Raw genomic sequence first — 25,911 nt, 5'->3', positions numbered from 1 at the left:
TCTTGCCCAAGGACACAACAACACTGAAAGCCGGGGTTTGAACTGATAACCACCAGGTTGGGCAAACTCCTTCATCCAATGCCACTGCAGCCCTAATCACAATTTCCTGATGGTGGCAGCACCATGCTGTGGGGATACTTTTTATTAACAGAGACTGAAACACTGGTGAGGACATGACAAAACACTGGTGGCGACGTGACAAAATCTGTGTCAAGGGGTAACTATAATTTTAGAAGACACTGTGTTGCATTCACCAACATTAGCAAGTTTAATGGACTAGCTACCTACTGGAAGCTATCCTCCTCTAATGCCATACTATGTCGTCGTCTTCCGCTTTATTGCGGGGGCAGTAGACTAAGCAGAGTCTCCCAGACTTCCCTCTCCGCAGACACCTCCTCCAGCTCAGTTGGGGGAAGCCCTAGACGCTCCCAGGCCAGCCGAGAGACATAGTCTCTCCAGCGTGTCCTGGGTCGTCCGCTGGGCCTCTTCCCGGTGGGACGTGCCTGGAACACCTCCCGAGGGAGGCGTCCAGGGGGCATCCGAAAAAGATGTCTGAGCCACCTTAACTGACCCCCCCTCGATGTGGATGAGAACCGGCTCTACACTGAGCCTTTCCCGAATGACCGAGCTCCTCACCCTGAACCCCTCCTTGAACCGCCACCTTAACGTGGTGGAGGGGTTGCAGTGCCTGGGTGATCCCAGAGGCTAAATGCCCCTGGTAGGGTCTCCCAAGGCAAACAGGCTCTGGGTGACAGCTCAGACGAAGAGCGGTTCAAACACCCTTATGACAAGGACCACATCGAGACACCTGACTTCGCCCGGCACGGCGGAGCCGGGACCCCACCCTGGAGCCAGGCCTGGAGTTGGGGTTCGTCGGCGAGCGCCTGGTGGTCGGGTTCTTCCTCGTGGGACCCGGCCGGGCCCAGCCCGAAGGAGCGATGCGAGGCCATCCCCAAGTGGGCCCACCACCTGCAGGGGGAACCATGAGGAACCGGTGCAATGAGGATTGGGCAGCAGCCAGAGGTGAAGACCTCGGCAACCTCATCCGCGGGCCCTTGCCACACTATTTTGTTGTATTTGATCATATTTTTGTCTCTAGCTTTCTTTCTCTGGCTTTTAAATTAGTATTTCACTGGTCTGCAAAGGTCAAACCTTTGAATCTATTTCCCTTAGTTGTTGTTGAATACATGTCCCTCTTTCATTTGTCAAGCAAATGACAGCCTATAACTTTCATTTGCAGCATGCAAGCTAGAGTGTGCAATGACTGAAAAAGGAACCTTCAGCCCTCAAAGAACTATATATGTAAGTGGTAACTGTCGTGATAAACTAATGTTAACACATAAAATAAACACAACTTTGTAAGCACGGTCAATAGAAAAAGCGAAATATAAATTTTTAGTTTGTGCTGAAAGGAACATTTTTTATTAAACCTCTAGCATTAGTAGATCTGTTAAAGATGATTTGAGGTCAGTGGTCACATGCGGCCAACACATTAATCTATTTATAGATTGCAACAGTATAAAAGAGCTCAAGCTCTACAGTAACAGCTACTGTCAATAATAACTGCCTTGAGTGAAAGTAGATTTCTTTGTAAGATGATCGTGCCCCCTTTATCGCTGCTCTGTTGGCTTTATATGTATGCAGATTTTGATGCACTTTGGCAGTCGGCCAGAAACCAGAAACAGACTGACATTAGATTGGCAAGAGACCTTTCCGGGAACACTTCACCTTGTGTAACTGGACACAAGTGGAGACTTGGCTCCTTCCTAAAGGCCTCCTCCTTTCACTCCTCGTCTCTTATTTCTTTTCCATCCTTCACATCATTTCGAAAAAGCCACAGATGTCTGGCTTCTGCAAATGATGTGACTGCTAAGCACAGTTTGGCAAGATGATAACAGAAATATGACTCACATAAAAACAAAACAGGCACAATGTAACAATTCACTTTGTTACTTGCTTCCTATTTTCTTTTTCTTTAACTCTGAGTATCAGGAAAACAGTGCAATCTGACTCAAAAGGTAGAAGTTATTACTGCAGGTGCCTGAAGACAAGATTTCTCGCTCTTTTCACATTTTGTCCAGTTCCAGTACTGAACCAAATAATCATTATTGTCAAATGAATAGAAAATCCTGTACAACAAGAAATGTTGTACAGGTTTCATTCAGATATTCCTGACAAAATTCATTTTTATCAGCTTCATTCAGAAGACACACAATAAATAGAGAACACCTCTGTCTTATTTAATATCAGTATACATGCAGCTGTTCTGTGATCTGACTTCAGAGGTTTGTTCAAGTACATCAGTGATTCTATTTAGTCATCAGTGAACACAGCACACAGGCCAGGGGAAAATAATTTGACAGAGCAATATTTAACTCTTCATCTAAAAATGCCAAAAATATAAAACAACAACACCCATCATGACATGATCATCTACCTAAACTGAGAGGTCAGGCAAAAGGAATATTAACCAGAGAAACTGAGAGACTTTTCAAACAGTTTAAGTAAGATCTATCAACAAGTCAGCTATTCCTCTTGCGGTAGAGAATTTCTTTCTTATTTTGTAGATGATGTGGAAAAAGACAGCTGTTGTTAAAAGAAAAATCTGTCTGAATTTGCCATAAAATACATAAAGGGTATATTTGATATGGGGCTTTTGTTTAAATGAGAGCAAAGTTTTAGTTTTGGCTTCTGCTCGCTAACATTAAAGTTGGTGACATCATCATGTTTTAGAGATACCTTTCCTTTCATTAGGCTCTAGTGGCCTTTATTTTAGTCATTTTTTGAAAGTAGGCAGACAGGAAATGAGACTAGAGAGAGAGGAAAGGCATGCTCAAAAGGGCAGGTCGAAGACCAGAGCGCCTTGTCTCGTACCTAACGCATGCATCACCGCCACGCCCCGGGACACTTTTCCTTAATAGGGATGTAAAAAGTGGTGGCAACATGACAAAAAAATGAGAAAAATTGGTTTTTCCAGCAGAGCTAGGGAAGCTGGGCTAAGTTGAACGAAAGACAAGCAAATTTAAATACAAGGCAGCACAGGCTAAATACCTGTTAGAAGCTGTAAGAGGTTGAATGGCTCATTCGAAGTCCGACCTAAATTCCAGTTTTGTGACAGCTGAATACTGCTGTTGACAGATGCTTTCCACCGAACCAGTCTGAGCACCAACTTTTAAGCCTAGAATAATAGCATATAGGTGTTAAAGACATAACGCTAAAGAAATCCAATTATACATGCTGTATGTACCAGGATTACTGAATAAAAATACATCCTTTTACTTTTTAGACTGCAGATCATACATATTTTTAAAACCATACATAATTTTCCCTCTATTTCAAAACAGAGTATATTGTAGTATTTTTCTGCTGCCTACAAGCACAAATAAAATATTGTCAGGTTTAAGGTTGTAAAGTAAATAGTAAACGGTTCTTTCTTGACTTCTACAGGTATGGAAACAACACCAAGCAGTATAAAGTGAGACTGGGCGACTACCACTCCCTTGTGCCAGAGGAGTATGAAGAGGAGTATGGAGTTGATCAAATTGTCCTCCATCCAAACTACCACTCCTACAGCAATGACTATGACCTGGCTCTGGTTCGCCTGTCACCGGGAGCAGTGGGCCAGGCACCAGGAGAGTGTGTGTCGTTCAGCCGTCACATTCTTCCCGCCTGCCTGCCCATGAGGAAAGAGAGAGTGCTCAAACAGGCCAGCAACTGTCACATTACTGGCTGGGGGGACACAGGTCAGTGTTTAGTACATAACCTGATATGTCAAACATTTTTTCCAAAACTTTTACTTGGTAACATTCTTTTGAATACAAAACATTTAGGGGAATATACTTAAAACTCTTAATCTGAAACAGCAATACTGGAATCAAGGCGATATTAAGTCATTTTCAAATTGTAAGCTCTAATTTTGGACAAAGATTATGTTATAGTGGCTGATTTCCAAAAGTAAACCACCATCTGTAATTTCATATGCTTTTTCTATTACAACGCCAGAAATAATAGAAAATTCACCTCACTGGTAAATTGTACTTGCAGCGACACACATCTGTTAGTGATCTTTAAATTACATGCTGGTGTCATTAATCACCGCGACCTCATCACTTAGGCCTGCAGAATGTCAGGCTTTCACCATCCAACACCTCGTTCTCCGCACTGTCATATGCTTTTTGGATCCTAATGCCCGTATGATTCCCTGCTGATAAAACATGCATGTTAGCGTGGCTGGTGGCATAGTTTTACTGCTCTACTTTAAGTGAGGAGGACACACACTATTTAGAGTCTGTGATGTTTAGCAGAAAGTGTGTGACGCAAGGCTTCATGTCTATTTACTACAGCTGTTTATGTTTGGATATCTGCCACCCGTGATATCAGACATGCAGGCAATTTTCCACTCACACACACTGAGGGTGCCATCGATATTTAATGGCTCTATGTAGCCACTAAGAAAAGAAAAAGACTTGGTTTAGTTTCTAGCTATAGTTACTTCTTATTTTCAATGCTAGTCCTTAAAGCAGGGTATGAGTTTATTTATGTAGTTTCAAATTCTGGGTCAGGCATAACATGTTTAGTTTATCAACATAATTATACATCATACTGAATATCTTATTAAAGTCATGTTTATTTCTTCAATTGTTATTCATACACTATGTGAAACAGAAATTACAAAAAGCATTATGTGCATAAATTGCAGGCAAACACAATTACTTCTATAACAGCTTGTTGGAATTTATTTACGGCTAAATTCACACTCCTTTTAGGCAAACTCTAGGGAAAGTATTAGTTTCTAACCTTGTCATGTTAGCGCAAATGGCGCATTCAGGGTACAATACTTTTTCTCTGACTCCACAATCTCTTTTTTTTTTATACATTGAAAACATTGATCCTATTATTTTTTGCAACTCAAACTAGTCTTTGCTCTGAACGCCTTCATAAAATAATTTTTAAGCCTGTTGTTAAAATAAATTCTGATAAGTTTCCATTCTGCAATAATTTGTATTTTTTTTCCCTACATCAGCCCAATTATGTTCACTGTTTTTTTTTTATAGATGTGTGAGTTGATGACCAGACAGACTGCCCTCTCTGTGCTCACAGAGTGAATTTTCTTAAAAGTTAACTCATATTTCAACAGGTATCAGCTGAAAATATAGTAGATTGATGCAAGTTCTACAGTAGTGTTTTCTAGTTTAGCATCTGCAGTGCTGCATTGGATTTAGTAATTATTAAGTAGTTATTGCTTTTACTTTTGGGAAACCTGTACATTCTCTAGCAGTGGCCCACATATATGGTTTGATTATTTTTCAGTATTATTAACATGTGTTTATAAATAATTGGTGTAACAATAACCCCTTGCTCAACACTAACTAGCATACAGTAAGAATGTATATAAAATGCTGTCTGAAAATAATTTAAGTTCTACTTTAAAGATTTAAAAGTTTTAAGAAAATTTTATTAGAAATCCCAACTTCCTGTTCATCCGGGAGATGATGGTGGGGGAGATGATATTGCTTGCTGTGGTTGTAATTCACTTGGCAAAACAGGCCAAATAATATTTTCCTTCATTTAATGCATTCAAAAACCTAAGGAAAAAAGTAGTTTACAGCAATACACCTGCCACTTGTTCAAAAATACAAATTTCCTTCTGGGTACAAAATGATTCAGTTTTTGCTAATCTCTGTCAGCAACTTTTTGAATTAACACAAGCTGAAAAAGTAATCAACATTTGTAGCAGTAGAAAACTATTCATATGTTTGGGACGATAATTCTACTGAGGCATTTGAGCTAATATTACCCTTTAAACCCAAATCTCCATCAAAACTCAAAAACATTTCTATCTTTTCCTTTTCACAGGACGTTCCTACTCAAAGACCTTGCAGCAGGCCCCCCTGTCTCTTCTCCCCCGCCGTCACTGCCAGCAGTATTATCACAGCGCCTTCACAAGCCGCATGCTCTGTGCCGGGACCGTCCAGTCAGAGAGGCGTGTGGACAGTTGCCGGGGTGACAGCGGAGGCCCGTTGGTGTGCGAGCGCCCAGGAGGGGGCTGGGTGGTTTACGGGGTCACGTCTTGGGGTCATGCCTGCAGGACTCAACAGTCCCCTGGTGTTTACACCAAAGTCTCCGCCTTCAACTCGTGGATCCGCAAAGTAACTGGACGTGATAAGAAAATGCGATGAGGCTGGCAAACTGAAAGTAGTGACCTCTCAGGACTCAACCGGTCAGATAGAAAAAAAGGCAGCAATACATTTCACTTACGACAATCTGCTGTCATGGTAACACATATCGCCTATGAAAAACATGTAAGGAAGATTTTCAGATGAAAAGTGTTAGAGCACAAAGCAGAAGTTTACTCACACTCATCAATACATCACAACTGAATATCTCAGTGTTAACAGTATCATTGTTTTTATTTAAATTCTGTTTTGTGTGCAAACTTTTATTGTGACCTTATATTGTAATCTTAAAATTTTTATTTTTTATGGACCAAACATGTAGTGGACTGACTATGGATGAATTTATAAAACTGCACTACGATCACCTATTTTATAATTCAACCGAATGATACTCAGTGAAATATGCTCAGAAGCCTCATTTCAGTCTTGTTTTATTTCTCAGATGTGTCTTAATTTTGTGCAAGACTCTTATGTCATGTCTTATTGTTTCCTTGCAGTGATAAACAGTTTACTTTGTTGTGAGTCATGTTTACTCAGAAAGACAGTGTTTCCCTATAAAAGCACTAAACAGTTTTTCCAATTGTTTTCCTCTTGGCAGCCAGACGTAGTCCTTGTGTTGTAATTACCAGTGTTTAACACGCTTCTATTAAAGAAATGCATAATTTCAGTATGCCCCTTTTTAATGTTAACTTTATATACTGTTGTTGTTTCACAGAAACATTTTCCCATAAAGAAAACCTTTGTAATAAGTTCAAATCTGTGGTGCCTTTTTAATCAAACCCGAGATATTTAAAGTAAAGGTATTGTTTTTATATCCGTTCCTTCTAAGTCATTTTCAGTTCACATTTGGTGTGTTCAAAAATAAAAAGATATGCCTCTCTTCTCTGTTATAAACTATTCTAGGTTCTTTTTCCCATATATGTTATTTGAAACATTAAAACTCTTGAAACCCAACATTCCTCGTGGGTAAAATGTGTTGTCAGCGAAGATTTGTTTTGTAAATAAGGAGCCATAATGGGTTTCGTTACACCCCTGCTGATGTGGTTGTTACGTTTCCTTTTAGATCATTTGTTTGTCACAGATCTAGCAATTGACAGGTACCTGCAGGGACAACATTTTTTAGGGATTTTTATGACAGCAGAGTGACGCGAAGAGACAGTTTACACACACGTACACACCCAGAGCCGGTAGAGAGTCATAAAATGTGTTGACAAGAATAACCGGTTGTGTCTTTTAACATGCAAATGTGAACATAAGCCAACTATATACCAGTAACTCTATAGCTGCACTAAAATGTTAAATTTCCCAAAGATATTGTATCCAACACTGAGATTTTATTTATTTGAATCTTGTTAAATGTTATGTTAATAGTGCAGAATGCAAGTGGAATATATTCCCATAGCCTAAAACCTCACCAAGTTAAATTTAAGTTAAATATAACAGGACCTAGGAGCCTATGCAGAGTAGAGATTATGAGTTTTTATACATGTTACACTTCTCTGTACTGTCTGAGCCTGGGAGACAAATATGGTTGTGGAGAGAGTTATTAGACACTTGATCTTTTGTTCATTTTGTTTTTCAGATATATCTTTTTGCAACAAGGTATATATATATATATAAAAAAAAAAACAAAAAAAAAAACATTTTTTCATGACTGCAATTAGTGGAACCAATTTAAATGTAGCTCTCAAAGTCTGCCCTCATGTGGCCCATATATAAAATTACAACAATCCAAAAAAGATACAATATTCTTTGTTTGTCTGTTTTATAAAAAAACAAATAAAAAAGCTTAGTTTAATGTTTGTGTTTTACAGGTTAGAGTGATATGTATTTACCGTATATGATTTAAATAATAAAATATCCCCGGTAATCATGTATTGCCTTCAATTCATTTTAATCCCAAAACTTCTCCTGCTGTAATTCTTTTGTAAAACCTTTCTAAATTCTCATAGATCAACAAGATAAAACAATGACCCCTTATTTCACATTGAATAATTATTTTCCTATTGCATAAGCTGCTAAAGACCAAGATATGCCTTAAGACAAGAGACAATCGAAAATGATGTACCTCTTTGTTTAACTAATGTAATTTAACATACTTTATGATGTTTAGACTTTATAATTTAGACATGAATCTAAATCAAAAGTTGCTTTCACGAAGTGATAGTTTGAGTTTATGTATTCCGTTTTTTTTATTTTATTTTTTTTATTCTTTACAATGCAGTAAGGGGTACAATGGATTTTTTAAAATCAAGATATAATTGGTAGGGCCCCAACATGAATCTGATAGAAACTCTATAATGGGAAGAAAAAAGATTAGGGAGAAGGCAGGGAAGTTTGTCAAAGGTCAAAGACTTGAGACTCAAAGTGGTGGGGACATGGCGAAATCTGGTCAGCATATAAAAGGTTTTCACTGGTTTAAAAGCAAAAATAATTTTCACATTAAAGGAAAGGAGGAGGGTGTCATTTTTAGAATGTAATCTTTTATGGAAATAAAAGCAAATTATTGAAAAGACAAAAACTGATACTTGATTAGCATTGTGTATTATCTAAAAAATGATCTTATTTCAAACTAGAAACAATCTTCCTGGTTAGTGTGCACTCAGTGATTAAATAAGAAAGTATAAGTATCACCTAAAGTATAGATAAAATATAGAATAAAACATATTGGACAAAATCTATTCATGGATTGGTAATATTGTCCCTTTTCAGCTCATAATTATATGCTAACTTGCAGTGGTCGGGTGAAAAAAAAATCCAGACATAAACCCTTACAGCTTATGATTGTAACAAAATATTTAAAAAGGGTGTAGATATTTGGTATGTAAGTTTTGCATCTATTGTCAGACAGTAATTAGCCTGCTGTGTGTCTCTGTGTTGGTTTTGGAATCAACAGGTGAATAAACCAGCAGAATAGAGTCCTAGAACGCACATGTAACCCTATATATGAAATAAAATTGTTCATCCTTAACCATTTTAACAAACATGACCTTACAAATGGGACTTGTGTGTACTGATCAAAACACCACAAACACTTTATGGTGACAGTCATATCCATAATTTTATTTCAAGTTTGGTTTTGTATTTGACATTTAGGTTTGTTTGCATTCAAATTGAGGCTAAACATACTGTAGGCCACTCATTTTAAAAGGGAAAAAGGGATTTAGACCTAAATGAGACACTGGTAAAACATATCCCGATTGGAGTTACTGCACTAACATAAAAAAATATCCTAAATTTAAAGTTTTTAGCTCATAATTCAGACTAGTTTTGGTCATATCTTTGCAGTTCTTAGAACTGAAATCAAACTCTAATACACGGAAACAGCAGTGAATTATGCTGTTGGTTACAGTTACTTATTTCCAGTCCAAACCTTTTGACGTAAAAGTGTCATGTGACAAACTGCAGGGTAAACAATGCTACCAGATCTGCTTCAAACCTGTTTTGCTAAAAAGAAGATTTACAATACAAAGGAAGAAGTAACAGCCTGTCACTCACCCTGAGTCCAACTCCTCTTGGCTTTTTTTATTCTTTCAACATACAATTAAAATGTAAATAAAACAAAGAATAGGTGAAAGTAAACATTAAAAGGTTTCTATTGTTTTGTCTTAGGGGAAACATAGAATAGAACTCAGTACAAAGAAATCTCTGAATCCCACACAGCTGACCAGCGCTGCTCTGGTAACATAACTTAAGAATAAATCAAATAAAAAAGAAAGAGTTAAAGTAACTGCAGGTTTGCATGAGAGTCCATTCAGAACAGGCCTAATCCTCAAAGTGTCCTGAAGCTCTAACTGTCACTATAAGCTGGCGCTTAGTTTTAGTCCCAGTTTCTATAGAGCTCCATCCATCCATCCATCCATCCATCCATCCATCCATCCATCCATCCATCCATCCATCCATCCATCCATCCATCCATCCATCCATCCATCCATCCATCCATCCATCCATCCATCCATCCATCCATCCATGTGATGATTCTTCATCCCATCAGTCCTCCTGCTCCATCCAGCAGCACCGCAGCTCCCTGGTGAAACAAGTCCTTGGCTTCACCTCAGCGTGCACCAAAAGGCCTCAGACAGCACATAAGAAGGGCAGGAGCTCCTGGTCGCTTCTCTACCGCTCATATCTTGACCTTTACCGCTGGCTCATGGACTGAAATGTTATCTAACCTTCAGAAAGGGGTGAAACGAAGGAGGTGTTGGAGAGAGGGAGACAGAGAAAAGGGAGAAAAAAATGAAATGAAGGACTTTAATCACAAAATTATATATTTTTTAATACTAGAGAGTGAAATTTCACCTGGGATTTGCATAGAAACGTGTGTGAAAAGCATAAATGCACATGGACATGAATTTTAGTAGAAACATTTCCATACAAGTACTTTAAAAGACTAAATAAGGAAAACAAAGAAGGCACAAACAAGAAAGAGCATGAAAGTAGATTAAGTTTTGAACTGTATTTTATTTTAATGATTTTAGGGAACTCCTTCTGAGGTGTAAACTGAATCATATTCTCATTAGATTGTGATCCATATCTAATGACCATAGGTAAGGCTTTGGAAAGTGATAAGACAACTGGTAAATAGATCAGACACATGGAGATCAACAGGGAAGTTCTATCAGGTGTAGGGAAACTCAAGAGTACAACTACTACACCACGTTACCATGGTGTGGTGTCTGGCATCTGATAAGAAGCACAACATTCAAACTTCAAAAAAGTCTAAAAATGAAAAACAAAAAAAACATTCAAGCTTAAAACTGGAAACAGGGGAGTCTAATACAAAACCAAACCGCAAAAACAAAACAGATACATGTGCAAGTTTCCCGCAAGTCTTCGTAAAAATCCCCATTTATCCCCATATTTACTGAATTTTATATCTTTAGGGCAATTTACTATTTTTGATCACTTGAATAGCCCTTACAAATTGATTTAAAAATAAAATTTGAAAATGTTATTTTCAAAGTATTTCACTGAATTCCCTATAAAGGGTGGTGAGATGAGCACAAGGGCGGAAACAACTGGATTAATTATGATTCATCAACTACTGAAATAATTGTCCACTAATTTAGTGATCGATTAATCGTTAACTGGAATATAAGGAGTCAAACATACTTTTAGCTGACAGAGCGACCCACTTAGAGCAGTAATTATACCTAAATTGTAAAAAAATAAGATAATAAACCTTTTAATTCATCAATATACTCTATCAAGAACTCCTTGAATGGAAAAGTTTTAATTTCACCTGATTTAATTCGGTTAAAAGTATTCTTTAAGGAACCTTTTGCCAGGCAAGAAAAATCAGATAAAAATCCACAGGTTAATCAATATGCAAAATGAGCCCTAATGGGCACAGTGCTGACCTTCTGCAGTTCTTCTCTCAGCCATGATGGAAGCGGCTGTCCGAGCCGATGCAGCAGCTTTGACAACTCCACATTGTGCTCCCTGTAATACCTGGAGAGATATGCACGTGCCTGCAGAGAGGAAGAGAAGGAGAGGAAAAATACACCATGTAGTATGAAAAGGCAAGATTACAGTTATTGAAGAAAAGCTTACAAATCTGAGCTATTAATATTTTAATTCATGGTTCTTATTCAAAGGGTACTGCATATGGATCAGTTTTTTTCCAATATTCTGTTTTTAATATTTTATCAAATATGCTTATTCAGATTTATGAGCCTTAATAACACAAGATTAATCTAAATCATTCCACAGCAGCTCTGACGCTTACAGTCGATATACTGCTGGAAGGTAAAACTATGAGTTTTTCCCCTACCAGCTAGAAAAGCCATGATAGTGCCACTTCCATGTTTCAAAATGGGGACAGAGCAAGCAGGGTGATGAAGAGAAATAGTTATCCAGTGAAAAGTTCGTCTCACCTTAGCTGCTGATCGTAGTCAAATTCATCTGTTTAATTTTCTCTTTAACAGGCTGTTACTTTTGATGAGATGCCATATTTACAGTGTTTCCCTACTCTTGCAGTTTTTTAAAGGTTGAAATCTTGAAAAATTGTTTAACAACCAATCCTGCTTTAAAATGTACAAGATTCTATCTGACATGTCTGCTGCTTCACGTTTGTTCACTAATGTTTTATAACAAACAGCTGAGGTCTTAAAAAGACAGCAATTTTAATTAGAGTAAATTCATGGTTACTAATTATATGTCGAAGTAATAATGTCATCAGGTTGCATCAAAGAGCAGGAAGAAGAGGAGTAAAAAGGCTTTATTTGATTATATTTTTTAAAACCTTGAATCCTCTTCCTTCCAACTCAGAATTATTAACGTGCCACTTTATGTTGGTGTGCCACATAAAACCCTGATAGTACACAAGCACATCATGAAAAAGCTCAGGGGCTGTTAATACTTGTGCAAGGCCCTGTATTTATTTTCCTCTCTTGTCTCTCTGCCCTGCTGTTCACTCTATTGCCTCTCCTTGGCCTCTCCTTGTGTCTCCTCGGTTGAGGCTCAAATAATTTGTAATTACAGGTGACCAGAAGGCATGGCCGTGAGCCATGCGTGAGCACATGTGCGGAGACAGAATGTAACCACTGTATGTGAGAGCGAATGTGTGATTCATCTTCTGCAGCCGTTCTGTGGAGTCATAAGGGAGGACAAAGATTTATGGATTTAGATTTTCTGCCTCTATCTTTTATCTCCCTTTATCCCAATCTCCCTTGCTCTCTTTTTCACTGGGGTTTTTATTAAGTCCTCCTAATTAGGTTTAAAGCGTCTGGCTGGATCTGATGGGGTTACAGAGGCCACCTCTGCTTTGAGTCCTTTGGGATATTTTGCCACTATGACAGAGAGAAATGTGGGTTGTCACTACCAGTAAAGAAAACTTGCTCTATTACTTTTTTAGCCATCCCTTCACATCAAAATACATTTCATCCCTAAGCAAAAACATTTATTTTCGTGAATAAGGAACTAAATTACCTCTGGTTCCATGGGGGGGTACTTCCTTCCCTTACTTTTTCCCAAACATTTTGTCTTTCCTCCCTCTAGTAGTTGGCACCAGAAGCCCTTTTGAGGGTCAAAGCTGAGAGAAGGAGAAAGAAGAAAAGAGGTAAGTTTCACTGGGAGTGATGAAGTGAATGGTTTCTTTCAGCTGTTATTGCTGTGAAATACAAATTTTATAAGTTTAATGTCATGGAAATGTTCTAGCTGAGAACATAAAAAAGGATATGTCTTGGATATTATTAAGCTCATGAACAATCAATAACATTAAGAGCACAATGAACAACAGGCAGCACAGTATGCTTGTCATCTCCGGACAAATGCATAATGGGTACAATTAGTCCACTTTCAATTTCAAGGAACCCCACAGTGGCTTGAAAAATAAGTCATACAGGACTTGGTTGGTTTGGTATTTTATGAATAAAATGTGAAAAACAGAGTGCATTTTTTTAAATTCTGAAAATCAAATTTAACAACATTGTAAAACCTCTTAAAGGAGAACAAATACGAATATAATGCAATTAATATACATTACATAGAAGGTAAAGGTATAAAAATATAATAATAACTAATGAGGCACACTATGGATGGAAGGAAGGAAGGAAGGAAGGAAGGAAGGAAGGAAGGAAGGAAGGAAGGAAGGAAGGAAGGAAGCTAATAAAAACCGGGTATTAATGCTAATAAAAACCGGGTATTAATACATAAAATTGAAAAAAGGCATACAGCTGAACATTTTTACTACTTTTTTTATGGGGTACGATGAATTCTATGGATATAATATAATATGTAAAAAAAAATTACACTCACACCAAGAAAAAGATAATAGGAATTAAAGTGCTGGATAAAGCCATATTAAAAAAAGTCATTGCATTATAAACAGCATTTAGTAAGGAATTTGTAAAAATGGCTTTTAAGCAGGTTAAACATGTTATAACAGGTTAGAGAAGAGTAATGTTTATTTCACATCTGCAGCCCACCTAAACATTGCACAGGTTTGAGGCAAGATAAATCCACAGAGACCCAACATACTGAACATCTACATCATTTTCTTTATCCCCATCCTCAGTATTGAATGTTGATTTGTTATTATTATTATTTTTTTTCTCATCAGTGTGCATTCTCATTTCATCTTGCTTAACATATATGCTAAGGCTGGTGGGTTTAAACGATGCATTAAATATTTCTTGGTCTACATATATTTTTGGATTAATAAAGCAAGACAAAGGATAAGTGGTCTGGTTCAGTCACAAAAGACAAAGGAGATTAAAAATGGCCTGGAGTGTTAGGGATCTGTCAGACGGCTGCTGTGTCAAAAAAGAAATGACAGGACAAAAGATTAGGCTTTGTCTAACTCCATCTTCAGACAAAACACAAACACACACACGTACACACACAGAGCCTTCATTATTCCATCAGATTCTCCTATTTGTATGCGTGTGGGATTGTGATTGAAGACAGAGCCATTCTTTCTCCCGGTCCAAGCCACGAATTCAGGATGTCACTGTCTAAAAGTTTGAGGTTTTGCAGGCTGATTGCATTCTGATGAGTGGTGCTTGAGAAATAAACTGCTTCCTAGTCATCCAGAGCATAAAAGACAGATGTTTTATCATGTCATCACAGACCATGATGAGGACACATATATACTGTACAACAGCTATTAAAGAGGCTGAATTTTATTATCAGGGATGCTTCTCTTAAAGGCAAAAAATCTCCCAAACTATTAGGGATTTTTAGGTTGTAATACTTGTCCAGGGTTGTTGTATTGGTTGCAGTGTTTTTTTATGATCTGTTTAGTCTTTCACATTGAAACAGTCCAGACAACTGAGGTTTTTGTCTTGTGTCATCTCAGCTGTAACTAAAAGGAGCAGGCAGAGGATATTGTACAAGCAGTTTCTACTCTAAGTGGCAGATGCATGAAATTATTAGGTCTAGGTATTGCTAATTGTTCCAAGTCAAAGAGGGTTAACTTGTGCTGACACTATTTTTTTACCTACATTATATATGCCATTATGTGGAAACCCTTGTTAAGAAAAATTATATAAAATTACTTAAATATTAAAAGAAAAATCCTTTCTTTACCTTAAAGGGGTCATAGAATGATTATATAGGGTATTTGGTGGTGGTCCTTAAGGCCTCTGAATAGAGTGTGTAACATTGGTTGGGCTGAAAATGGCATATTTACTGTGCCCTAATGCAAGCCTGGTTAAAAGCCCTAGAATAAAACAACAGGTTTTCTTCCTTTTACGGTATGCTCATGAATATTTAGAGGAGCTGTGTGCTGATTGGTTGGTTTACAACGAGCAAAGCTGCTGATCAAAGAGACATCATAGCAACAAGCACTTACTCACTGAAACATCAAATTGTTGATATGTTAGGATGACCAGACGTCATCTTTTTCCTGGACATGTCTTACTTTTTATACCTAAAAAAATGTCCAGGGAGAATTTCAAAATCTTACAGGGTTTCGTCGACTACACGCTCTCACATGCATTAAAAAAAATACCCCCTCGCATAGTCTAATATCCAGGATAATTTATTCGACTCGCAGGAATCCGTGAAAAGCTATCTATATCAAGGAGACTCCCGGAACTTCCGGGAGTCTCCTTGACACTTCATAACCACCGACCCAATGACCCCCTTTAAAACCTGCACTCTGTTCATGTGGATTCTGTTGTGGGGAAAAAGCTGTAATTTTTGGGAAGAGCAGCATCATCATCATCTTTGTGAAAAACAGGATAAAAACAAAGTAACATTGTGCCACTGCCATTATAAAATACTGTAAAATGACGAACCTGATCTTGATTAAAGTGAGGTCTGTCTCATATTCATGCAAATAATTTTCAAGTCATAAAAACAGTGTAAACTGTTAATTCTTTCAATATCTGAATTAATCCGTTAAAATATCACATCTCACAAAAACTTATGGGACCCAAGAGGGTTAATTAAAATCAGAATAAATACATTTTCTTACTTTTGAATTCATTTTTTTTTCAACATAAAAAAAACAAAGAGTAGACTGCTAAAAAAATAAATGCAAATTACTTGCTTCTTCTCCTCTGAGATTCTGAAGGATGAAGATAAATAACCAAAAAAATGTAATAACTTATAAACCTCCACTAAACCAATTACTCTATATTAGAAATGTCAGTGCTCCTTATGCAGTCCTACATTAGGCTGCATGTTTTGTTTAGCATTAATAAGCTTCATACAGCAAACACAGTCAGTGCAGGAAAATCTAGTGTGAGAACATCAACAAAGTTTTAATGTAGTATTGTTTCTTCCTTTATAGAATCTTCTAGAGATGCAAAACAAGATGAAACATTTTATAAAACACACAAGTAAACATGATCCTTTCTTTTATGTATTTATTTTATCTTTAATATTTCTGACTAAAATAATTACACTTTAAATTTGGTATTAATCAGTCTAAAAGACAGAATTTTGCAGGGAAAAGGAGCAAACTGGAGGAAACTGTGGCGGAGCAAAGGCAATTGCTAGTTGGTGCCTATGTTGGAGGTAGGATGATGAAACAGTCCTAGTGCTAAATTGAAATGGCTTTTTTAAAGCTACCTACAAACCTCTTAAGAGCATTCCCAAGTCATCCTTTGTAAATATTATTTTCTCTATCTTTCATTTTGATTAAAAAAGCCCATCTCTGCTGCGTGCTACGCTAAAATAGAGGTCAATTTACGATACTTTCTCATCTACAATTTCAGTACCTAATAATACAATGTCAATTTACATGAGACAACATTTGAAGAATTTATGGATGAAGATACAGAGTTTCTTGATTGGCGCTCGGCTCCCAAAATCCTGACCGGTCTGAACAAGACCATGTCTTATTCCATACACCGTTAAATTAAAAACAAAAGCTTTTCTGATTATATGTAGCAGCATGTGAAAAGTGACACAACTAACACAAAGCAACTTTATTTGTGTTATAAATTAGAAAAATGTTACTTATCTGATATTTTGTAAGACAATGTATAAAATCTTTTTTAATCTTATTTAGAGAAAAATATGTTGTAAGTACAGAAAAAATAGATGATGATTTTAAATCCATGGCAGAGGTTTGCAAAAATGTGAAGATTTTTATTGTAATTTCTATAGGAATTAGGGGTGGAACGGTTCACAAAATCCACGGTTCGGTTCGGTTCACGGTTTCGTGGTCACGGTTTTCGGTTCGGTTCGGTATATGTTTGTTGTTACACCGAAAAATAAAAAAATTAATAGAAATTATAAAAATTTATGAAAAATCTTTTTTAATGAAAAAATCCAAAGAAATAAATGAATTGTAATTATTTTAAATTTTTTATTTTTAATTGTACTTCAATTTACTTATCACTGATCAACATATAGAGCTTTTGTTTGGTCTGTAACATACCTTTGTTATATAAGTTTAACAGGTGTGAACATTTGTCTGGCACTGTATGGTTAAGAATCTATCCTTGACAGATAAGAAGCACGGTAAGTGGAGATTCAAGCAAACATTAATGAATCCTGTGGAAAAAGCTTGTCTTAAAGACCAAACAGTTAATCAATACAAGAATGAGGTTACTGCGGTATAAATGGCTGATGAGAACCAATATTACACCACTCAGGCTGAACTGCTGCTCCCATGAGTATTTCAGTATTGTACTAAATGTTTAGAGGAAAGAAACTCTGTGAGCAAAAACAGTTTCTCAAACTATATTGTATATTGTAGGAGTAAGAGTACGCTGCATGCCAGTGGTTTATATCAAGGTTCTTCAACTCCAGTCCTCAAGACATGTCTCTGCTAAACCAAACCTAAATCAAATTATCATGTTATTAGCAGGACTTCAGAGAACTTGAGCTATCTGAATCATGCAAATCACAAACTTCTTTCCATGACAGGACTTAGACACAGCCCACTTCACAGAGATTGATTTTTTTCAGTGTGATTTGTGCCTGACACATGCTAATGTATACATCGTCATATGTTTTGGTTTTATAACGGAGAGCTTCAGCCACTCACTAATGTTGGTGTAAATTATTTTTTTTTTAGTTCTTTTCCAGAAGGCTGTAGTCCCAAGTGGACAAGCATCACCTATGTGTGTTCCTACCCAGGATGTGGTCCGGAACCCTGAAGGCTGTCCGGATTCAACATCCAGAATTTCTTTTCTCTCACCCGGCAGTGTTCTAACTGTTGACCCCATCAAAGATATAGGAAGAGGAGATTGAACAGGAGCTAGAAGCTACAATTTGCACAATTTGTATGGATGGCTTGAGTGCATACTGAGAAGAGAATTTATCCTTTTGATTCCAGAAGATTAATTAGTTATTCGAGGAATGGAATTCTTTGAGGAAGTAAAGACATCTAAAGGCTCAGGACACTAGACCCCTGCTATACATCATAAAAGTTCTCCTCATCATGTTGGAGTCCTGCAGGCCTGTCCTTGAGGACTAGAAAATAGAGACGTGCCGATCCATTTTTTATGATCCAATCCGATATCGATACTTGGGCTGAGTGTATTGGCTGATATATCCGATCTGATACTACTGTTGAACAATCAACTGTATACCATGCCATGAGAATAAAAGCATCATGCTTGAGATAAACATAGTTAAAAAAGGTAACAAATTAACACAGAAAAAAATCATTCTAGATTGCTGTGTGTGCACTGCGCAATGACATAATCAGTGTTACAAACATAAAATTCGAGTCACTCACTGTAATTGTATTGCTGTGTATGATATCAATGAAAATAGAAATGACCGGATCAGAATGCTGGGTCTGCGTCTTTCATCCAATATCCAATCCAGCTATTTAGTAACTATCAGAGCCGATATCTGATCCCATACTCGGATCTGTGCTTCTCTACAAATTATTGCTGGGGCTAGAAAGACCATATACTATTTTTGCTTTATATAACACCAAAAATATGAATACCAATACCGGCAATTGACACAGTAAAACTATAAACCTTAGTGTATTATATTGGAATTTTATAAAATTGACTAACAGAAAGAAGCAATTTATATCAAACATAGATTAAACTTACTTTTTCATGCTGAAAAAAATCACATTCATTTTCATAATCATTGCAGTATATAAAAAAATAAACAGAAATTGAAGGGGTGTGAACATTTTTGCATTATTTTGGGGTATACAACAGTTATTATGGATGTGTTCGACCCTTTGGTGGGATGGGTTTAATGTTTTTTTTTTAAAGAAACTAAATCTATCCTAATAATGCTTATTTTTGCTTGTTTGTTTTTTTTTACTCCAGGTTAGCATTCAGTTTTCCTATGTTGCTGTTGTTTTTGATAAAAAGTGACTCCTTAAGGTCTTGCTGAGGATCTGGACCAAAGTGCCGACCAGCAGATGTCAGGCTTCCCACAGATACTGGATTTTACAGACCTTGTTAATCAATTCATGCAGAGCAGCACTTGTAAATGACAGGCAAGCATACAGTGTCAGGCACTCACGTAAGAGTCTGGGAGTAGTTAAAGTGAGGAGTGACGCCCAGGAACTTCTGCACTTCATCCATCACTGCTGCAGGGTCGCTTCTAAGCTGATGGCCGTCAATGATCATCACCTGAAAACAAACACAACCATTCAGGGGTAGAGGGCATTATCAGCTGGTATTAGCAATGCTAATATCAGCATATCAGTGTAACAGGACAATCCTGCAGTGTTACAGATTATTGAAGGCTATCGGTATAGTTTACATTTAACAAAAAAAAGTATTTACTCTGAAATCTGTTTAGAATTATGATATCAGAGTATCTGTAGCTTTTATTAGTCTTTGTGCATACCTGGTTAGCGGGATAGTACATCAGCCACCTCTCTAGGTGTGTAGCATACAAGCCGGGGATGAGACAGCGACTCTGCAGGGATCGCAGCTCTGCAGGCGCTCCCTTTCTCGCACTGATGACCTCATAAAAGGTGAACTGCAGGGCTGCTCGATCCTCGTGAGCTCTTTGATGCTGAGGAAGGATGCACAACAACAAAAAAAAGGTTTATATATGTGTATATTTGAGGAAAACAGTTAAACTGACTAATACTGACATTAATTTCTGATTTATCAAACATCTATGCATGACAGTTTTAGCAGTTTATGATGGATGGGTATGCAAGTATAACTTTTAACTAAATAACTCAGAATTACTATTGGCTTAACGTCACCTTGCGTAATAACATTATGTAAACAGACACAGAGGCATTTCACAAGAATAAGTGGAGACCTTTTGTAATGAAGTATCTTTGAAGCATTCATGTGTTTTGACATTTCAGTCATAATCTTTACTGTGGCATGTTTGGGTTTGATGTAATAGAAGCTAAGTGGTGGGTAATAATGTCATGAAAACAAGTTGTAAAAAGTATGGGAATTTGCATTCTGCCACACTGAGAAATATTTTAAATGTTTCTTCAAACACAGCTTAAAGTCTTTTGTGGGTATGTTTCCAACAGTTTTGCACATCTGAAGGGAGATATTTTTTCCAAGCCGGTCTTCAAAAGACTTTAATCACTCAGGTTTGTTAGACATTTTTTTTTTATTATTTCCCAATATCCAGCCATACCCGTCTTCGCATCAGCTCTTTTCTCTTTTGGCTGAAAAATGAGGACTGACAGAAAACAATGCTCCGACCCCTTATTCTTATCATCGGACTGATCGTTTTAGTATGAAACAGTTAGTTTCCAGCAGTCACTCGTCCTTTTTTTTTTTCCTTTTATGTAGGCCAGAGAGGTTAATTTTAGTCTGATCTAACAAGATGCCCTTTGCTGTGTTCCCACATGACTTCTAGCAAACCTCTGACCTGCTATTTTCTGGCATTCATTTAAAAGGGTCAATCTTTTTGCCACTTCTCTGTAACAGCAGAGACTGACAGTTGTCCTATTGATAGATCCTTTAACCTGAGTTGTGGATCTCTGCAGCTCCTTCAGAGTAGCCATGGCCTCTTCGCTGCTCCTCTGATTAATGCTCCTCTTGTCCAACTAGTTAGTTTAGTTGGATAGCACTGTCTAAATAGGTTTTTAAGTGTGCCTCAATCTTTCTATATTTTAATGATGGATTAAACAGCGCTCTCTAGGATGTTCAAAGCTTGGGATATAGTTAAAATTGGGCATGAATTACTTATATTTTCTTTTTAGGCCACTAAAATAGTAATGAACAACATCAAGAGGTGATAAAGGATTTTAATTTTTATTACCTTTTAAGAAATACTCAAACATATGAGAGAGAAATGAACGATTTGCATTAAGTCCAATGTTTAGGATGATTAATATCCTGCAGGTGACAAAGTTCAGATTTGTATTATTTAAAATAAACAATTAAATCAAGTATAACTTTTCTTTTACATCATATTTTTCGCTTGTTTTTTTCTAACTCTATAACAAAATACATCAATGGAGCACAGTGATGTTTGTCGCAATCTGATAAGGGGATTGAATATTTTTGCCAGGCACTGTACATGTGCTTGGACTTATTCTGTGCATGTGCAGAGAGTTTTCACCTGATACCAGCTGTAGGCCCTGTCAGACGGGTTGATGAGCAGCGTGAGGATCTTGGCCTTGGGCAGCAGGGCAGAAGCTCGCCGTGGGGTCTCCTCTGAGGGAAAGTAGTTGGCGCTCTTCTCAAACATGAAATCCGTGCTAACATTGGAGGGCACTGGGAAAAACTCCATGTACCTGAGGCAAAATAAACATGATTTTAAGATGCACACCACACTCACAGACATATACAATTATGAAAAACGCGGTGAGTCAAAGCAATGCGTGGAAGCGGTGTTTCAAATAATTTCAAAGTCAAATGCAGTCTGGAAAGTCAAGACAAACTGTTTATCTGCCTTAAAGGAGTCTAATGATGTGGTTCAAGCCATTTTATGATGAGGAAGTATTTCTGGAGAATGCAACAGCTGTGTCTGTCAGCTAAGTAACCTGTTTATTGGTCATTTAAGGCCGACATATGCCTGTTGCCTTGCACTACAAGATTAAAACCTCATTCTGAAGACATTATAGAGCTATTTTGAACCGTGTTACTGAATCCTGTATAGACAGGGGAATGGCAATAAAAACCTCACGAAATGAACAAAGGGGGTTTGTTATCTTTTGTTTAACCTTAGGCACTTGCTAATAAAAGACAGAAATGAAAAAGATAAAGATGTGTTTGGTGTTGTTCGTGGGCGCTTACCAGTCGATTCCTTTGTGGTAGTTGTTGGTGTTAAAGAACTGGACCTCCTCGTATGTCTTCGGACTGGGAAAGTTACTGGAGATGGAGGGATGCATGAGGAGGAAGAGATAAAGTGCTGTCGTTCCTGGAAGAAAGGTCATAATTCATAACTGGCTCATTAGTTTACCTCAGCAGATGGTTGGGTTGTGTGTGTAAGACAATGTGCATCTTTGTTATTCTGCTTGGCCATCTGAGGGATTCCGGTTTATTGTCAGGGTTCGAGCATAGAATGCGTTGACTGAAAAACAATGGAAGTCAATGGGAGCCCTCAATGCATACAGCAAGACAAGACTGTGTGTGTGCGTGTGTAAGACCTACCGTCCACTGATCCACACTGGATGATTTTTTGTTATCACTTTTTCCTACATTAATATGTTGCTGAGAATCCATAGAGGGAGTGTATGTGTCTCTGCATAAAGCTCATAGTCCTTTCCTTCCAAATGATTTAGAAGCATTTGACACCAATCAGCAGAGGGGGAAATGTTCCTGCCCTCTGTCTCACCCTCTGCAGTTCTTTGCTTCACCTGGTACCCCTCTGATAAAATGGGGATTTATAGTAATCTAATTGCTGGGTTGCTAATGTCGCTGCAATGACCTGTCCTTCCATTTGGAAGATTATCACAAGGTAATTACTGTTTATACCTCACCTCTTCACTTCTCACACAGAACAAAAACATCCTATTTCATTTCTAGAAATAACATAGAGGCATTATGCTTCGGAAACAATTTCATGCATACAGGGTGAAAGAAATGCTCCATTAAAATGCATTCTTATAATCTCTCTAGTGTCTTTTTCTTTAGCCAACTGTTTGTGCCAGTTATATTAATTATGGTTCAGATCAATTCCAGCTGTTTAGGGCCATAGATCCATTGTTCCCTATAAATCATTTTCGCTAAAAAAGGACAGAAAATCTGATTCATAAAATTGAAGCGCAGATGTACACAAACTTCTGCTGTGCTAAAATATCTGTCCCCTTAGAAATTTCTTAAATTCATAATCTGCTTTGTCACAGTACATTTTTTCCATAAGCGAAACACATGTCAGTCTGAATAAATACAAACAGCTATTTCCTAAAGATTGTTGAACTTACTAGAGAAAATCCTTTACAAATCCCTGCCTACTTCAAGGTAAAAGATCCCAAAAAGCAACACATTATGTCGGAATCCAAATAAATAGTATGACTGGCCTCACTCAGTCTGTAATGTGTAATGTGGTCTCACACAGTCTGTTTTACAGCTTTGGGACTTGGTGAACCACAATGAAAGCCTATATACAAATAGAAGAAACATGGAACAGATGTACACCTTCACAGAAGTGGCCAACAACTCATCCAGGAGGCTCTGAAGCAACATCTTATGCAATACAGACCTCACTTAAGGTCATTGTTTATAGATCAACAATAAGAGCCATGGTGGGCAAAAATGTCATCCATGGGAGAGCTTCCTGTCCACCAACAATAACAAAAAGCCATCACCAACTGCAAAAATACAACTACAAAATTGTGATGTTCTTCAAAACATTAAGGAAAGTATTCTATGGACTAGAGCGACAGACTAAAACCACAAATACCTCAAATCCCACCTCTGTGGTAAAACATTTATAACTTTTAGAAAAAAAAGATCAATATTATATTCCCTCACACCTATTTTGGTACTTCTGGCCTTTTTTAGCAGTGATTAGTTGGGTAAAATATAGAGGAAGAAACAGAGAAGAAAGTATGGTAATCACACCCAAGATGGCACACCTATGCTCAAAGTTTTCTGATATTTACAAAATTTTTTATGCAAATTAGCAGACCTTCTAACTCTTATTTAATGTACTTAAAGTAAACATATGTAAAGAAAATAAATTAAACTTATAAATGCTTTAACACTCCAAACCTTTTATTTTCACCCCTTATAGAAAGGGTACTTAAAAGGGGACCAGGGGATGTGGGTCAAAGCCCCCTTTCCTGTTTTGTAATTTGCATCCTGAATTTGCTGATGTTTTATATAAGTTACTCTATTTCAGTCTCTTTGATGGATCCAAAGAGAAAGGAGAGACATATACATTGGTACCTCTGTGTGTCTATAGCAGAAAGATTGTGGGTGGAAGAAAAGAGGCAGGAGCCTCCTCCTTTGTCTCCTTCTGACAGAGGTAAAGGAGCATGGGGGATTACATGAAAAGGCTCTGTTGCAGACACCTGTGCACACAGGAAAAGCCTCTGTCTTACATGTGCATGTTTGAATGTAAGCATATCTTCATCTTACCTGTTTTCTGTGGGCCCACCACCATGAATTTAGGCAACCTGTCGCATGTTTTCTCTTTAGACCAGATGTCTTTGTGTCGTTTGTCATCACATGGATTCTACAAAAAGCACAGAAACTGAGTGATTAGAGGCTGAGCACATAAAAAACACACATGCCAGGAAACCAACCTCAGTGAGAGGCAACTATATAGAACAGAAGAATAAACAATCTCCTGAGCCATTTTTGGCTTTGAACACACCGTAAATCCATGTAAGCCGTAAATACCACCTCAAACATTACCACAAAGGAGCCATAATGTAGTAACAGCTTTCAAACTTTTGTTTTCAGCAATAAACTCAATAGATCTCTAAATAAAAAAAAAGACAATAAACAACTATACGTACAACATCTATTCTTAATTTCCTTCTTGGTCCTTATACACCAGAATACTGCATGACATTTTGGCAAATTTATATTAAAAGCATCCCTGTTTTAGTGAGAAAAACAAATGCAGAACAGAAACAGAAAGCACAGGCCCATACATGCATGTACCCATGCAAACACACCTGCCAGAGCGGGTTCCTTTGTTCAGGAAAAAGCTGAAAGTACTTGTGTGCAAGCTGGAGAGGTGGGAGGGTGTGGAGCTTCAGGTTAGTCCAAGAGCGAAGGAAGGTGGCCAGGTGGACAAACGTGTAGAGACCCAGTCGATCATTGCCATAATTAGAGAGGTGGGTCATGAATATGCTGATCTGGAGTGAAATAAAAAACATAAATGTGATGAAGGAATTGTTTAAACCTTTCAGATCAGAGTTTGTTAAGTTCATATCATTATAAGCCAAGCATTACATTCCACATCTGACTTTCAATTTAACTGCTACACGAACAAAGACAACTGTAGGTTAATAAAACTCTAGGATGGCTTTCATTGTAATGCTAGGTGGTTCCTAATTGCAGGATAAGTGTCCCAACTATCGAAAGGAATACATTTAGAACAATATAAAGGAGATTTATAAAAACTCAAATTGAGTTTTTATAAATTGTTAAAAACCTGTAGTCTATCTGTTATCCATCAACTGATTTAATAATTTATAAAAATTTTTTTAAAGTCTTTATATTCATATTCATATTACAACATCTACTTAAGGCAGATTTGGCAACTGTATTCTTACCATAAAGCCATACTAAGTAATGTTAGAGACCCACTCCCCCTATAGGACCTTTTGAAAATAGCACTGTTGTAAAAACTGACAGCTTTCTGTCAGCTGCTCAGCAACTCACAGCTGTGGCGCTTACAGGTGCTGGTCATAAAATTAGAATATCATGAAAAAGTAGATTGATTTCAGTAATTCCATTTAAAAAGT

General features: G+C 37.4%; 2 protein-coding genes across 5 annotated transcripts in view; one reads left to right on the top strand and one right to left on the bottom strand.

Annotated features, from left to right (window-relative positions):
- prss12 (protease, serine 12) overlaps nt 1–7,113 on the top strand; it is a 36,417-nt gene extending 29,304 nt beyond the window's left edge. The window contains exons 12-13 of the mRNA XM_015376304.1: nt 3,448–3,743; nt 5,857–7,113. Of these exons, the coding sequence (XP_015231790.1) occupies nt 3,448–3,743; nt 5,857–6,179 (619 nt within the window). The 3' untranslated portion in view covers nt 6,180–7,113. The remainder of the gene's footprint in view (nt 1–3,447; nt 3,744–5,856) is intronic.
- A 1,717-nt stretch (nt 7,114–8,830) lies between these two features.
- Nucleotides 8,831–25,911, bottom strand: part of LOC107085757 (bifunctional heparan sulfate N-deacetylase/N-sulfotransferase 4-like) — a 75,967-nt gene continuing 58,886 nt past the window's right edge. For 3 of the 4 annotated variants that reach the window (XM_015376293.1, XM_015376294.1, XM_015376292.1), the window contains 9 exons: nt 25,117–25,299; nt 24,572–24,668; nt 22,283–22,406; nt 21,606–21,780; nt 19,908–20,078; nt 19,578–19,687; nt 13,107–13,209; nt 11,537–11,647; nt 8,831–10,343 (listed from right to left, as the gene is read on the bottom strand). In XM_015376293.1, the coding sequence (XP_015231779.1) occupies nt 10,314–10,343; nt 11,537–11,647; nt 13,107–13,209; nt 19,578–19,687; nt 19,908–20,078; nt 21,606–21,780; nt 22,283–22,406; nt 24,572–24,668; nt 25,117–25,299 (1,104 nt within the window). In that variant the 3' untranslated portion in view covers nt 8,831–10,313. Of the gene's footprint in view, nt 10,349–11,536; nt 11,648–13,106; nt 13,210–19,577; nt 19,688–19,907; nt 20,079–21,605; nt 21,781–22,282; nt 22,407–24,571; nt 24,669–25,116; nt 25,300–25,911 lie in introns of all 4 variants that reach the window. The other variant, XM_015376295.1, reaches the window with a different exon arrangement.

This window comes from Cyprinodon variegatus, unplaced genomic scaffold (assembly GCF_000732505.1).
Source record: "Cyprinodon variegatus isolate N-32 unplaced genomic scaffold, C_variegatus-1.0 Scaffold132, whole genome shotgun sequence".
NCBI classification, from domain to species: Eukaryota; Metazoa; Chordata; class Actinopteri; order Cyprinodontiformes; family Cyprinodontidae; genus Cyprinodon; species Cyprinodon variegatus.
This window is presented reverse-complemented; position numbering and strand designations above follow the sequence as displayed.